We start from the raw sequence: 15,587 nt of genomic DNA, 5'->3' as shown, positions 1-15,587 counted from the left end.
TAGAGTTGTTAGCTCCATGGTGCTTCCTGTGGATTGCACGATGTGCAAATGTTCCATTAACCTAACCCAGAAAACGCCCGTCATGTCATGAGATCTTATTTTCAAGCATAGCTTATAGGACCATACAGCCCCGAAGGAGAACTTGACCAAAGGCAAACAACCAGAGAACATTAAAATCTTGCCAAAATATTTCTCAGGTTTTATAAGCTTCCTTCCTCAGTGTTATTTTCTGCACAAGAAGATTTACTACAGGAAAGTAAAACCTGCAAATCTGTCTTCTTTTCTGCCCTCTGCATAACACAAAACAGCTCTCACGGGGGCAGGGATGAGGGCAGGAGATACAGCCTTGAACATGGCCTTGCACCCAGGAATTCCACCTCAGAAGGGAACGGCTAACTTTGGCCTTGACGGTTCAGTCTCAGAAGACTGTGTAACATCCCTTTCTCAAAAAAAAAAAAAAGAAAAAAACCTGAAATGCTCTGGAATGATGGAAACAGCTTTTTGACGATGCTGCTCTCACAGCAAATGGCTTAGTTAAAATATTCTCCGTTTAAGGTTATTCGCTATGAAAGGGGGCCTCCAACAGAGATTCATTATGCACTTGGGAGCAACATCGTCTGTGGTGCAGGCAGTCCTCACTGTTATTTATCTACTCCGACATGGCAGGCACATTTCGTTAGGAAGTGTTTCTCCTGCACGGACTTGCCGGCTGCCGCTGGTCTCCTTTGCTGTTGGAACCATGGTGTCCTTCTTTATCAGATTGCCGCGGCTGCCAGGTCTTTTGCAGGCTCACAGCGCTTTCCAGGCAGTACAGGAGAAGTCCAACAGAACCCCGTTGAAATGGGGATTCTCAATCAATATGCCTGGGAGGAGGAAAAGGGGTGGGGCTGTTTGAGCCGTTTGTACTTATGGCAAGCTCCCAGGTTGAGGCCAAGTCACTGGTCACTGGTCCCTGATCCTACTTTGAGTAGCAAGGGTTTAAATGCAGTTTTGTGTGTCCATTCTGATTGGTACTTGGTTGGAAGCAGCAAGAGATCAAATTTAATCAACAGTGTAATAATCACAAGAGCAAAACTGCTCACTGAGGAGACAAACCTAGGCCCTTCGGTGTGTCGGTGTCAATCCACCAAATCGTTTTTTTGCTGTACTGACTTCTCCTCTTTCCACTTGGATCTAGGGCTCTCTAGGACTTCCAGGACTCACTGGCCCCAAAGGCATCAGGGTTAGTAGTCCCACCCATCCGTTCTGATTGTTGGTTGAATACTCTTCTTCTAACGGCAACCGTTATTCACATGTCAGAGAGGAGGAAGGACATCGTGTGTGTGTGGCTCCACCGATGGAGTTGGAGAACGGGAAAGCGAATCCACTGGCTGAGACCAAAATAAGAGTCTCTACCTCAGGGACAGATGTGCACTGATGGGGAACGGGCTCAGGAGAAACTTTCTAGAGAGATGAAGATGTTGTTCCTGTGATAGGAAGTGGCCCTGGGTACGGCAGCCATGGCCATGCATGCCTAGCATCCCACCACTCTGGTGCAAAGGCAGGAGGACTGGGAGTTAGAGACAGCATGAGCTGCAAAGCAAGACTCAAGGGAAGAAGGGAGGGAAGAAGGATATATATATATATATATATCCCATGCTTTTCACGTAAACATTTTACTACACATAAAATACACCTTAAATATGAATTTCAGCCAGGTGTGGTGACTCACATCTACAACCTCAAGCACTCAGGAGGCTGAGGCAGGAGGATTGCTGTAAGTTCAAGGTTGGACTGCCTAGTAATATTCCCAGACTAGCCTATAGAGTGTGAGCCCTTGTCTCCAAGAACAAACCAAAAAGAATCCCCCACAGCCCAAGCAACCATGACCACTCCCTCTTAAGAGTTTTATAAGGTAAAACGTTCCACAGGGGAAAGTGCCTGTGGCACAGGCCTGATGATCTGAGTTCAATACCGGGAACCCACTTTATTTAAAAAAAAAAAAAAAAGCCAGATACAGTAGTGCACAATCCCAGCACTCATATCCAAACAGAAGGCGGCTACGGGAGAGTCGGCTGGCTAGCCTGGAGTGTGCAGCATGGCAGAAATACCAAGAGGCCCAGCCTCAACGAGGTGAAGAAACAGAAAAAAAAACTCCCAAAAAGCCGTCCTCTGACCGCCACAAGTATGCTGTGCACATGTGTCACAGGACTACACACACACACACACACACACACACACACACACACACACACACACACACCAGGTCTGTAGATGGGAGGCAGGGACAGAAAGTCATGAACTCAAAGCAGCCTGGGATATGTAGAGGGTACGTTTGAGACCAGTCTAGACTGCACACAGCAAGACTGACTCTCACCGAACAAAACAGAAATCTAAAGGCTGGGTAAAGGCCAGATGGACAAAGGTCTGTCAGGCCTTTTTGTTTGTTTTTTTCTAATCGATTTTTGATATACTCAATACATAGCGGCAAAAAAATGGTCATTGACTTGGCAAATAATTTTATGTTTATAGGATGAACATTTTTAACTGTTTTTTCTCTCTACCCCCTCCTCTTTTACTTATGTTTAGGGGATAACTGGATTACCAGGATTTTCAGGTCCTCCTGGACTTCCAGTAAGTAATGACAAGCGCGCGCGCGTGTGTGTGTGTGTGTGTGTGTGTGTGTGTGTGTGTGTGTATGTTTGTATATGTATTATGTTTGTGTGTGTATGTGTGCATGTATGTGTGTGTACATTTGTATATGTGTGTATGTGTAATATGTGTATGTATGTATGTATGTATATTTTTATGTATCTCTGTGTAGATATGTATGTGTGTGTGTGCGTGTATGAGTACATTTGTATATATGTGTGTATGTGTGAGTGCTCCTGCTCACATGCTCATCTTAATGAAAATGTTAAAATAATCACACAAGGAAACATGTCTGACATACTCTTTACAAGAAGAAAATACACCCTAGGACTGAGCATGGCAGAGTGTGGACTTGCGTGACACACGAGCAGAACTGGGTAGAGGCCATAGAACAATATAGGACGACCCTGTTTGTAACAGAGAACAATGACCTCGTTCACTTCTGTGTTGGTTCCTTTCCTCTTCCCTCCCTTTCTCTCTCACTTAGAACAGCATGTCATGTGACCTCATTTTCTGTTTTCTAGATTTTTACCTAAAATAGCCACAGCTCATCTGACATCTTTATCTTAGTTAGCATGTTTTGTTTGCTGTGATATTTAAATGAATTTTTTTTAAAAAAACCACAATTTAAGTTTGCTGCGTAAACATTTAAGCAACCATTTCTAGCTAACAGCCATTTCAAATCATCTGTCATTTCCCTTGAGTCCTGACTTTTTTGCAGGGTCCTGAGCCTTGTGGAGCTGCCTCTGTCTTTGTCAGTGAGTCTTGCTCTCTTTCTAGGGCATCCCAGGCCGCCCTGGGCCTCATGGGCTGGCTGGTTTACCAGGATGCAATGGTTCTAAGGTACGTCCTGCCTGCACAGATAATTAATGAGAGCATTGCTGAACGAGTAAGTCAAGAAGAAGCTGTAGTGAGATGGGAATGGACTTTCCGGAAACATTCTTTTCATGAGACCCAAAAACATGATTTCAAGTAGGAACTGCTGCATTTCTCCTTATGTATGGTTTCAACAAAGTTTTCCCATGGGTTCCCACAGACACTCAATGACTTACTCACGTCAGGGGTTGTAGACATCAGAGACTAAAGCTTTGAGTACAAAGTTAGCGTCTGGAAAGGAAAGCCTGAGCTTTGCAGGGCCCACTTGCCTCCTTTGTGTCCTAACTGAGTCCTCTCCTCCCCTAGAATGGTGGCCACGAGCAAACTAATTACTAAAGTTCCAAGAAGCAGCAATTAAAAAGTTCTTGGCACAATTAGGCTGCCATTTATGCACAATTTGAGAAGCAGTAGACCCTGATCTTATTCTCAACTAAGATAATGGGTTTCTGGCCCTCAGCCTTCATGAGCAGTAGCCATCAGGAATTTGAATTGGTTTGCCTAGATTTGTCATGGCTGGGTTGGAGGGGCGACTAGGGGATAGCTATCCTCATGGGCTGTTCTAGCATAACTAAGAATTCTGACAAACTTTCCATGTCTTCTAGGGTGAACAAGGATTCCCAGGCATTCCAGGGACACCAGGCTATTCAGGGCTCCCAGTAAGTTTGCATCCCTAACTTCACATCACAGACATTAATTATGGAAGAAAGTAGTCTATTCCATGGGCCATGCACACAAACCTCTCATGACATTGGGAAGGCTGAGATATTATCAGACTGGAGAGAGAGCGAGAGAGTGAGAGAGCGAGAGAGAGCGAGAGAGAGAGCGAGAGAGAGAGAGAGAGAGAGAGAGAGAGAGAGAGAGAGAGGGAGAGAGGGAGGAAGGGAGGGAGGGAGGGAGGGAGGAAGGAAGGAAGGAAGAAGGAAGGGTGGGTTATGAGATCAAGTTTAGACATTAAGGCTTCGTTCTACTTTTGATGCATCTACATAAAGATATATAATAAGCCGACTGACTGGAGGAGAGGATATGAGTCAAGCTTCTAGCAATTCAGAGAGAGCAAAGAGAGCAGCGATATGGAGGTCAGACTTTACTCCAGCACGTAACTTCTAAGTCAAGGGGAATGAGCAGGAAAAGAAGAAAAGTGGAGAGAAAACCAGGAAGAGCACAGAATGGAAGCCCCGGGAAGATGTATTTCAGTGAAGGATGGGGCAGCCCAGTGCTGCCAAAAAGTCTAGAAATAAAAGGACTGATGTTGTGGTCTTAGCCAATGACATGAAGTCATTGCTGACCTTGGAAAGCAGTGTTTCCACAGCAGGAAGGAGCTGGGGGGCATATATGGAACTAGGGAGTAGGTGGGAAAAAAACAGGATATAAATTTGCAGGCAAGATGGAAGAGAGATTTGTCTGTTTTGGAGGGAGGCAGAAGACGAAGAAGAAACTGTTGAGCTGTTGAAATGTGGTGATGTGAGCATGTTGAAAGCCAGTAGCAAGAATATTATGGGGCCAGCAGGCAAAATAAGGGAGTGGAGACAAGGTCAAGTTTGGCCTCTGGTGGTTAACGCATTGCTTCTTTCCCAGGGTCCTCCTGGTTTGAAAGGACAAAAGGTAAGTCATTTGTCAAGTACTATTTTACTGAAGATCTCTAACCATATGTATGAAAAGGACTTCAATTAATTAATGAACTAAACTACTACAAACTGACCTCATAAACCAGGTCTTGGTATTAATAATTCAGACACCATAGAAATTAAAACATGGCATTGTCTCCTATTAGTAAATTCCTCTGGCTCTTGCCATAGACAGGTCTTTGGAAGGAAGCTGATCTCATGTTTGAGAGTCCACATTCTAGGTTAGGAATTACTCCCAATTTGAGTGTCTTGGGAAATGATTTATTATTCCTTTTCCTCACAGTACTTTGGCAGTTCTTTTAAAATAGTATAAAGGGTGTTGGAGATTTAGCTCAATGGTAGAGCACTTGCCTAGCAAGCGCAAGGCCCTGGGTTTGGTCCTCAGCTCTGAGGGGAAAAAAAAAAAAAAAGAAAGAGAGTTAGTGATAAAATAATATAAAATAGTATAAAAGGAGGAGGAGGGGCTTGTGAAGCCACACCCCTACCTGAGGCTCTGTAGGCAGCTAATGGTTGCTGGGGAAAGAGAGAGATTATCCTCAGTGGTGTAGCCACTGGTGAGCTGTCCGTGTGCCTTTAAATAGCCCCTCAGCCATGGTCCTATAAGAAACCTTAATTAAACTTATGGCTCACCCACACATACACAAAAATGTTGTGGGGGGACATGAAAGTATGAGGGGGTCTATAATCAGCAGGAGTGTGAGAGGAATGGGGTTAGTGAGGAGTGAATATGATCAAAATGCATTATATATACAAGTGCATAAATGTCACAATGAAACTCATTGTAACGCATAATTCATACAGGCTAACAAAAAATATTAAGCAGTTCTTTGAATCCTTCAAAATGGAAAAACTGCAAAATTTTAAAACACTTCTCTGTGTATATATCCTCCCACACACTCATCATTGAGGAGGTATGACCTTCAGTGAGCACTTAAGTGGGGGAGGGGGCTTGAAAATATGAAGTTGACAGGGGTTGATGGTCGTTTCTGTTTTCAAGGGTGAGCCCGCTCAAGGAGAAGACAGAGAATTCAATGGAAAAGGTGACCCTGGGCCTCCAGGGCCTCCAGGCTTCCAGGTACAACACTTCCTGAAGGAATTCTCATTCATGTTCATATTCATATCATGTTCATATTCTGTATCTCCCTCCCTCCTTCCTCCCGGCTCTCTCTTTCTCCTGTCTTTCCCTGTCTATAATGTCCACCTCACATATGGTTCTAACATGGACCTCATTAGGAGAAGCAACATGCTGAAATGCAAATGTGGGCATCTTTTAATCTCTTCTTAAGTTCCTGTCACTCTTCTTAAGTTTCTCTGTATTGGCTAAAATCAAGGATGGTTTTACACCATGCACTGACCACCACGTAAAACTGGAGCGTTAAAGAACATCCTGGTTCCAGTATTTACACAGCATCTTTAAGAGTTTTATTGAAGCGTGGCTCTCTCCCCTTGAACCCTGAATAGTTTGCTTCACTAGTTCGTCTGTAGCTAGCCTGGAGGTGTTCCATAATAGATCCAATGAGACACGACTATTTAGGACTTGTGTATGCTTTGGGATTCAGAAGTTGAGGCTGTGGGTGTGCTCATATGGTAAGCCAGGCCAACAGACCTAGGCTGTGAAATTGGGCTAGGAGCCGAACAGCCACAGGAATGTGGCTAGCAGCAGTGATGGGCTTCCGAGAAAGGCATGGGACGAGACGGCTCTTGATCCTTTGCATAGGAACCAATCGCGCAGAAAGGAGACCAGAGACCAGGAACATGGATATCTCCCATCAGTGCACTTCTGTGCACTATATACTGTGCAGGCACTGAAGACCATGCAATGCATTTAAGAGTTCTTAGATGCCAATTATGCGGCAGGATTATTTCTAGGCTCCAGGGCCCAGATGAGCAAGAAACAAGTTCTAAAACTCTTATCCTCAAGGAGTCTACATTCTAATGAGTAGACAGAAAAAAATATCAATCAGTAACTGTACCATGTGTTACACAGTAACGAATGCTAATGTGGAAAATAATGCTGAGAGCGGGGATAGGAAATAGCAACAGGGAAGAAGGGCTCCAGCTTTGGACAGACAGAGAGGGAGCCCAGAGCTCCAGTGGCTGGATCCGAGGTTCTGATCCAGCAGAGAGGGCAGCCTTCTGAGAAGGCCAGCTGCAGAGACAGAGATAAGAAAGAGGTGAGTCATATAGGTATAAGGAAAACTAGGCAGGAGAGCTGTGGGTGGGGCCAGCCCTAAAGGAGGAGGAGAAACACTGTCCGAATACAGGGAGGGAGGGCAGGCAAGACAGGAAAGGAGAAAGAGAGGAAGAGAAAGAGAGGGGGAAAACTGAAAACTGCCCAGATCAAAAAGTGTTGCTGGCCACGCCCCTGTGTGCAGTAGCATCAGGATGTCCCAGGTATCTGTTGCGTACAGCAACGAGTTTAGAACTTACTATAGTGGGTTGCAGTCACTTAGAGGGGAGGCAATATGCTCTTCTGATTTCATTAAACCATCACTATGTCTAACTAATGGGCTTTGGCAGTATTTTACAAGTACATTAAATTCACTCTTCTCTTGACTTCAAGGGTTTTCCAGGCCCCCCAGGTTTTCCAGGGCCTGCTGGTCCACCGGGTCCTCTGGGAGTTTTTGTGAGTATGAAGTCCCTGATGCCATGCACTCTCAGTGTATATACGGGTGATGGCAAAATGTTTTACAGCATTCTCTTGCTGGGTGTGATTCCTGCTGTAACTTTTACTTATGGCTTTTCTAGGGTTTTCCAGGCGCTGTGGGACCCAGAGGACCAAAAGTAAGTCTATGTTCCTAAATTGTAGCAGTCAGAGCACCATAGCCAGTCTAAAAGCCTAGAAGACCACTGTGGGTACCTCCCAGGGATCACAGGAGTCCCAGCAGGAAAGGGGACAGAGCCAGCAGTAACTGAATCTCTGACTCAGAACACTAGGAAAAAGCAAAGCTTTCTAATGGATAGGTGTCTATTGCCGGGAATCTGCTTTATCTCATCAGTTCTTATAGTGGGCTGCTGTGCAAAATCCATTCGACCTTATGTGGCTAAATGAAGGGGTGACCTTGTGTGGTCTTAGGTGTTTCTATTAAAAAAAAATCAAGTTGTAGTTTAAGGATAAAAATGTTGAATGCATAAAAAAATTAAATTAAATTAAATTTTAAAAAGGTTGAATCCTGACCTGATGTACAGGACACTCCCCAGTGTGCTCTCACATTTATTCCTTCATTGACAGATACACACAAGCAGTCTCCCTGTCCCTCTCCCTGTCCCTCTTCCCCGCTCCCCTTCTTCCCTCTTCCTCTGTCCCTCATAGGTTCAGGTTACATGAATGGCAGCTGAGTCTTGAAATCTCTTGACTCCCCTGCCACTTCCTACACTAACGGGACAAAGACTGTGGAGGTTGCTTTTCTCATTATTGTGACCAAGTACCCAACTAAAGCAATTTGAGGATGGAAAGGCCTGTTTGGGCTCCAAGTTTGGGGGGGCAGTCTATCAGGTGGGAGATCATGGCAGCAGGAACATGGAGCTGGTCATGCTGCATCCATAGTCAGAAGGAGAGGGCGATGAATAGCATTGCTCGGGCCTTCCTCTTTCTCTTCAGCCTGGGGCATAGAATGGTACCACCAACACTCAGGCTGGGTCTTCCAACCCCAATCAACCTCATCCAGCAAACCTCTCAGAGACATCAAGGGTCACCACCATGGTTATCCCAAACCCCATCGAGTTGACAACCAAAGCTAGCCACCACACCAAACAGCCACATGGACAGGAGGACAAAAATGAAGTGACACTTGGGGAGAGGAGCATGGTTGGGGTGGAGGGGCAGAATCAACCCAAACTAAAGATGTGTGCAAATGCCACAAGGCAATGTTACTTTGTATGCTAACTTAAAAATAAACTTGAGAAGAAAAGCCACCGTTCAGCAGAAACTTTTTATAGAAACCAAATGCCAGATAAATAGTGGTAAAAAAATGTATCTCCTAAGCAAAGATCCACTGTTACTCAGATAAGACTGTTGATGGAAGATGCTTTAAAGCAGAAATGGCATATTCTAAGTTAAGAAACATCCACATAAAATTGTTATTTAATGTATGTTGCTACTATATGCGCACTTCTACATGGAAACCTTAGGCTATTTTCTTAGAAAAAGCTGCAACATGAAAAAAAAATCCTGATTTTTTTTATATGTTATGAACACTTTGTAAGGTTTTCCCCATGTTTCTTAAGAAAATTAATTGGTAAGATTAAGACATTGGACCACATTTATGAGACTGTTCCATATAATCTTTACTATGAAAACCATTAAAACAAGAATAAACTGCCCTGGGGAGATTTTTATAAAAGATGCTGCTTCAAATGATGGGCTAGCCATTGTTATAGTCTGTTTTCAATTGTTTTAATGAATTGCTACAAACTGGATAGAAATGCATTCCTTACAGATTTAGACGCTGAGGATTCCAATGTCAAGGGGTGGCAGGGATTTTCCTTTCCTTTTAATTTTACTTTTACACTTATTTCTTCACCTGTAGAGTATGCATGGCAAGGCACATGTATGAAGGACAGAGGACAGCTTAAAGAAGTCAGTTCTGTCCTTCCGCTATGTAGGTATGAGGAACTGAACTCAGATTGTCGGGCACCTTTGCCCACTGAGCCATTTTGATAGCCTGTGTAAAAGATTCCCTACAGAGTGCAGAGAACGTATAGATACCGTACGAAGAGACAACGCACACACAACTCACTCCTCCCTTAGTCCATGAGTGAATTAACTGGCTCCTTTTTAACAGTCCCTCCCAGCCTTACTTCTTAATACTTTCCAGTTGGCTTTCCATTTCCTTACTAGCTGCGATGGGTAGGTAGTGCGACCACAACAGCTGTTGTTGATGAATGGAAGCTATTCACCTCAAGTGGTCTCGAGTCACTAAATTACTAAAGACATGGCGTGGCTTGCTTTCCACTCTTGGCTTTTCTGACTTGAATTTCAGAACCCTGAAGTTCAGTTACTCATCCCTCTTATTTTTAGCATGACTAAAGTAGGCCATCAGCAAGAGAAGCAGCCAGGGAAGGAAGTTAGGTAGCCAGGAAGTTAAGGGCTCACCAGGAAGTAGCCAGCCAATGGGATCAAAACCAGACAGTGACTTGGCCAGAAAAATTCCCTCTGTGCCAACTTCTGTTCCCCACCCCCAACACTTGTACCATCCATTATGTTCAGTGAGTTTCCAGCTTCCTGGGCCCCCAAACCTCCACCTTTAAAAGAGACACATTGCTGTTCTTCTATAAAAATAGTAATATAGCTTTATTATTTCAAAACTAAGATGAATATGTAAGTCTTCACTTACAAAGACAGAAATCTTAACGAGTTTCTTAAACATAATGGCTGTATACAAGGGGGTGCAGTAAGGAAACTGTCAACAAGACTGCTCCATTATTAGGGTGAAGGCTTTAATTCTGAAGAAGAGGAAAAAAAAATAGCCAGAGGCACCTGAAATAGTCCAGAGCAGAGAAAAAAGACAGAAGACTGGACATGAATCAGGGGAGGGGAGAGGGCAAGAGAGAATAGTGGAGATAGTAAGATAGCAAAAGATTGCTTGGGGGGTGTGGGGGGAGGGGGAGGGAGGTACACTTTGTCTTTATAGAGAGAACAAACAGGTATCTGGAAGGAGGGAGGCCTGGGGAGATGAGAAGGGTCTTTGAAATGTCTAGCAAGTACTTGTGAGTAGAGACGGAGGAGCCGGGGGCAAGGGCTCTGATACGTAACCACAGGTGCACGTCAATGGAGCCATATGTTCCCTTCTGCAGATGCAAGAGAAAGGACTCCTTTTGGGGGACATTTCACAAGTTCCTGAGGAAGGCTGGCTTTTATCTAACTTCCAGAAAACCTTCTATGATCCAGCTTGAACTCATTTCTAAACAGATGGACTTCCTGAGACCTAACAATGGCATTTCGTGTTTTCTTACAGGGTCATATGGGTGACAACGCCATAGGAGAAAAAGGAGAAAGGGTAAATGACATGCCACAGTATGTGTTAGTAGATCTGAAGACGTCAGCTCCCCAGTGCATTTGCCTCTGGTTCATCTGCGGGCCATGTTGAAATGAGTGCTTCCATTTGCTCTTTTGTTGTGTATGGGGCAGAATAGAAAACAGACCTTTGAGAGAGTAAAACTGTTGTGTTGATGATGATGTTGGGTGGTTCTCACTCTCTACTGTACTTGTCTTTAGGGTGTGAAAGGATTAACAGGACCTCCTGGGCTGCAAGGAACAGTGATTGTTACACTCATTCGCCCCCCGTACAACAAATCGGTAAGGGTGCAGCTTTGTGACTATGGTTGTACCTCTGTTTCTGCAAAGACATCTTGATGATCCCTCATCTCTTTTAGAAGCTCCACCATGAGCCTTGTTCATCCTAGTTTCCCATTCCTGGCCAGCCTGGATATCTAGGCTTAATTCCTCCCTATATCTTTCATGGTGAAGAATGAAAAAAATTAAATGGGGAAATAGAGACATGTGACTCCAAGGCAACAGCCTGATTCTGTTCACCCTTCTTCCCTGTTCCCTTTCACTGTCCCTAACACAGTATGTGTGGCTTTGATACAACAGGATGGCAATGACCTATGGACAGGGTAGAGGCATACTACAATCTAACAGGACCCTTTGCATGGCCATTGTAACCCCAAGGACACACTCAGTCTTCTCCAAAAACACTACTGCTCCACACCATTTCAACGCTGATGGTTTGGTGTTCCTCTAGTGGGATGACTAACAGGACTGGGATTCGGAGCTGAACTAAATGCTTAGGAAATGTATCCACAATACCATATGCCAATACAGCCCCTAGCCTGGCCTTGGAAAGAGTGGGAGGGTAAATAAAGAACTCAGATGATATTAGATTAACCAAGAAACTAAACCCTCCCGCTTGTGGAAATTTACATTTAATTGCTTCCAATAATAGTTTAGTTGAGACATGATTTAAATATAAAATAGGCTTTTTAAAAGTATACCTCAGGGGTTTTAATTATAACAAGTCCTTAATAATTTTTGTAGTGTAACATACAGGCCATAATATTCACTCATGTTTTCAACTCAGTGGCTTCAATGCTCACTGAGTTGGGCAACCATAATCACTGCCAACCTTTTTTTTCTGTGCTTTTTATTTTTTAAAAAATAATTTCTTTATTGAATCTTTGGTAATTTCACATCATGCACCCCAATTCCTCTAACCTCCCAGTCCTTCCATATCCTGTCCTCCCCCTTGCAGTGGCCCGAAAAACAAAAATTTTTTAAAAAAAGCAAACAAACAAACACAAAGGGAAAAAAACAAAACAACAACAACAAAAAAACTCTCTTTGCTCCTCCATCTTTCACACCTCTCCAACACTTCTTCATTCATCCTGGTGCCATTGGGAACTGTGGTGTGTCACAACCCTTTTGTCCAATCAGCTTTACTTGCAAATGTTCATTGCAGTGAGTCACTGGTCTGGTTCAAGGCCTCTGGTTTCTGGTACTCCATCATCACTGGATCCTCACTGGAACTCCTCTGGGATATCCCAAGGCCATCCTGAGTGTTGGTTTTAAATGCGGCGCTTTTACTATGCGAGGAAAGGTCAGAGGCACAACAAAACCCAGTATCAGAGCTGTATTAGGAGGAAGTGGGGGACAGAAGAGAGCGTGGCCAGGCCCGGGGCAGAGACTCGTGCAGGAGAGAGAGAGTGGGAGGGAGGAAAGAACAGAGGAGGAGGGAGGAGTCTGTGTCCAGCTTTTAAGGATTTCTCCGTACATGTGCATGTGGGCTTGCAGAGCTACACCATGCATGTACAGATTGTGTGACCACGCTGCACGCACATGGATGACATAAGAAGTAAGACCCCTTGCTTAGCTACTGTACTGTGCATGTACAGTCATGCAGCTGGAAGAGTGGCAGAATCCTAACATTCCAAAATTTTTGCTTATTATAAAAAAGTAGGTGAACAGGAATAGGGGCATCGCTTCTCCCGGAAAAACTGTTTCTAGCTGACTTGGTGGGCGTCAGTTGACTATTGGGGGTGTAGGGAAGGGGGCTTCTGAGGTAGACAAGCGTCCTGGGATGGTAGGCTGTCGTCTGCTGCTTTGGACCTATCCATCATCTCTTGAGATGATCCTGTGGTTATTGTTCTACAGGGTCCTTCACAAGCTCCAGCAGGTCCTAGATCAGGTATATGTTAGAGCGGACCAACCAAGGCCCAGCTGTGGGACTGGGTGGCAGTTGAGCTGGCCAGTCCAGGCTTCCGGGGCCACCCTACTCAGGCGATGGGCAGAGCCAGCTCCCCTATGCCCATGCCATCAGGGTCAGCTCTCCGGAACCTGTGGTGAGGGTGGGCCCATCTCTGGGGAGAGGGGGGAGCAACTCACTTGCTGCAGCCTCCAGCATCCCGCCATGGGCAGGGTCAGCAAAAGGCAGAGGCAGCTCGGTATGGCCCTCTAATTCCATCACGCATGGTTCCCATGACCCCATGAGGCAACACGGGCCACAGATATCAACACAGACTCCAGCTCCATCAGGACCGCGGACCCAGACATGGCCCTCGTCAGCAGCTTGTACCCGGAAAACATCCTGGTTCCGGGTGGAAGCACAGGCCACTCAGATCAGGATGGCTCTGGTGGCAGCACATCTCCCGGATACCAACAAGGCCACATGTTGTGGCCCTGACCCCAGGCTTCCATGTAACCTTTGGTGGCAACACAGACCCAGACATTGTCCTTGGTAGCAATGGGGTCTGGGTGTCCATGGCCCCAGGTGGCACCGTAGGCCACTCAGATCGGCATGGCCCAGCCGCAGAGTGGACCTGGGACACTAATTTGGCCACAGATCTCGGGCATCCACGTGGCCTTCAATGGTAACAGGAACCTTCAGACATCAACACTGACCCTAGATTCATGAACTCCGGCATGGCCCTCCGCTGCAGCTCTGGCCCACATGTGACCATGGCACCAGGTAACAGGGCAGGACACTCGGATCTGCATGGCCCTTGGCCAACAACACAGACTCTGGTGGCTGACCTGACCACCACACACACACACACACACACACACACACACACACACACACACACTGCCCAACTGCAGTGACTCTGAACAGCAAGATATCTGAGTTCAAGAATGGTTCATTTTCTGGATTAAGTCTCCTCAAAAGACCTCCATGGTCCGTGCTGCCTCCAATATCTGTGATCAAAGCTGGAGCCAGAGGCCGCGCTGGTGTCCATGATCCATGCTGTGCTGCCAGAGGCCATGTTGATATCTATGATACGTGCTGACACCAGGGACCAAAGTGGGTGTCTATGACCTGAGCTGCCACCGGAAACCATGTGGAAGTCCATGTTTCATGCTGTCACAGGCTGCTGCTATGTTCAAGGAAGCTTCTTTTGCAGTGGTATCGATGACTGCAGACTCATAACTGAGAATGAGAGACAATGAAGCCCCTCCCCCCCGTAACAACCTCCACCCCACCCCAAAAAAGAAACAGTCCAGACAGGAAACTATTGAAGAGAGTCCTTCAAAACTGTGATAAAAATAAAAAAGTGATAAAAACTCTTCATGAGTGCATGGCTTCTGGCAGTGGGGTGGGGAAGGACTCAGTTTTCTTCAAGGGGCTGGCCACCAGGAGTTTGACCATGCTCCTATAAGTATATGAGCAACACAAATTGGACTTGGTGATTTGGGGGGGAGAATGGTGGGGGTAGGGTGCAAGGGTGGGAAGGCTGACCTGTGAGGAATGGGAAGGGAGTGTGGCGGAGTGCATTGTACAAAATTCCAAAATAATTATTAAAAATATGTTGGGGGGGAGAAAAGTATTGTTCCAATAAGAGTAATTTGAATGTGTTAGGAATGAATGTACTTATAGAAAGCTAGTTTGGTAGTTAAATAATATAAAGTAGTTTGATCTAAAGGCTACTTTTTTATTTTTTTGCATTCTCAGCCCACGTTTTATTGCTAAAAACATATACACAGGTGCAGAGTTTCCAACTCTCACAACAGTTGCTTCTCCAAGGGATCAAATTTCCTCAACATTCCCAAAGATACATAGATAGGTTGAGAAGCTGCCTCTTGGGGTGCTTCGAACCCTCAATAAAGTTCTCTTAACATCATCTCCTACACCGACGGCGCCATGGAAACAGCCACAGCTGTGCCTGAAGGGCAGGAAACAGACTCTCAAGGAGATTATTTTGCTATTCTTGATCTTCTTCATTATATAGACGGGTGGATTTAAGGTTAGTGGCCGGACCAGTACTGTTGTTTAAGGGTTACTAACATGCTGAGATAATACTTATCTGGTCCTTGGGATGCTGGTGCCAGGGATTAGATCCAAGGCCCAGGAGCTCTCCTGATCTAACTACCAAGCACAAAAGCACATTTTAGTTAAGGACATAGTAGATCTTCACCAAAGGTGACAGAATGTTTTGAAAAGCATCAATAATCATAACTAT

The 15,587-nt window shown here is 45.1% G+C and overlaps 1 protein-coding gene across 1 annotated transcript in view; it reads left to right on the top strand.

The window, feature by feature from the left end:
- The window catches only part of Col4a3 (collagen type IV alpha 3 chain), a 131,264-nt gene that overhangs the window by 59,174 nt on the left and 56,503 nt on the right, over positions 1-15,587 (top strand). Inside the window, exons 4-13 of the mRNA XM_059278362.1 lie at positions 1,178-1,222; positions 2,569-2,613; positions 3,412-3,474; positions 4,110-4,163; positions 5,083-5,109; positions 6,130-6,207; positions 7,696-7,758; positions 7,881-7,916; positions 11,090-11,131; positions 11,350-11,430. Of these exons, the coding sequence (XP_059134345.1) occupies positions 1,178-1,222; positions 2,569-2,613; positions 3,412-3,474; positions 4,110-4,163; positions 5,083-5,109; positions 6,130-6,207; positions 7,696-7,758; positions 7,881-7,916; positions 11,090-11,131; positions 11,350-11,430 (534 nt within the window). The remainder of the gene's footprint in view (positions 1-1,177; positions 1,223-2,568; positions 2,614-3,411; positions 3,475-4,109; positions 4,164-5,082; positions 5,110-6,129; positions 6,208-7,695; positions 7,759-7,880; positions 7,917-11,089; positions 11,132-11,349; positions 11,431-15,587) is intronic.

Source organism: Peromyscus eremicus, chromosome 13, assembly GCF_949786415.1.
Source record: "Peromyscus eremicus chromosome 13, PerEre_H2_v1, whole genome shotgun sequence".
NCBI classification, from domain to species: Eukaryota; Metazoa; Chordata; class Mammalia; order Rodentia; family Cricetidae; genus Peromyscus; species Peromyscus eremicus.
Note: the sequence above shows the minus strand (reverse complement) of the source record. Positions and strands in the feature narration are given on the sequence as shown.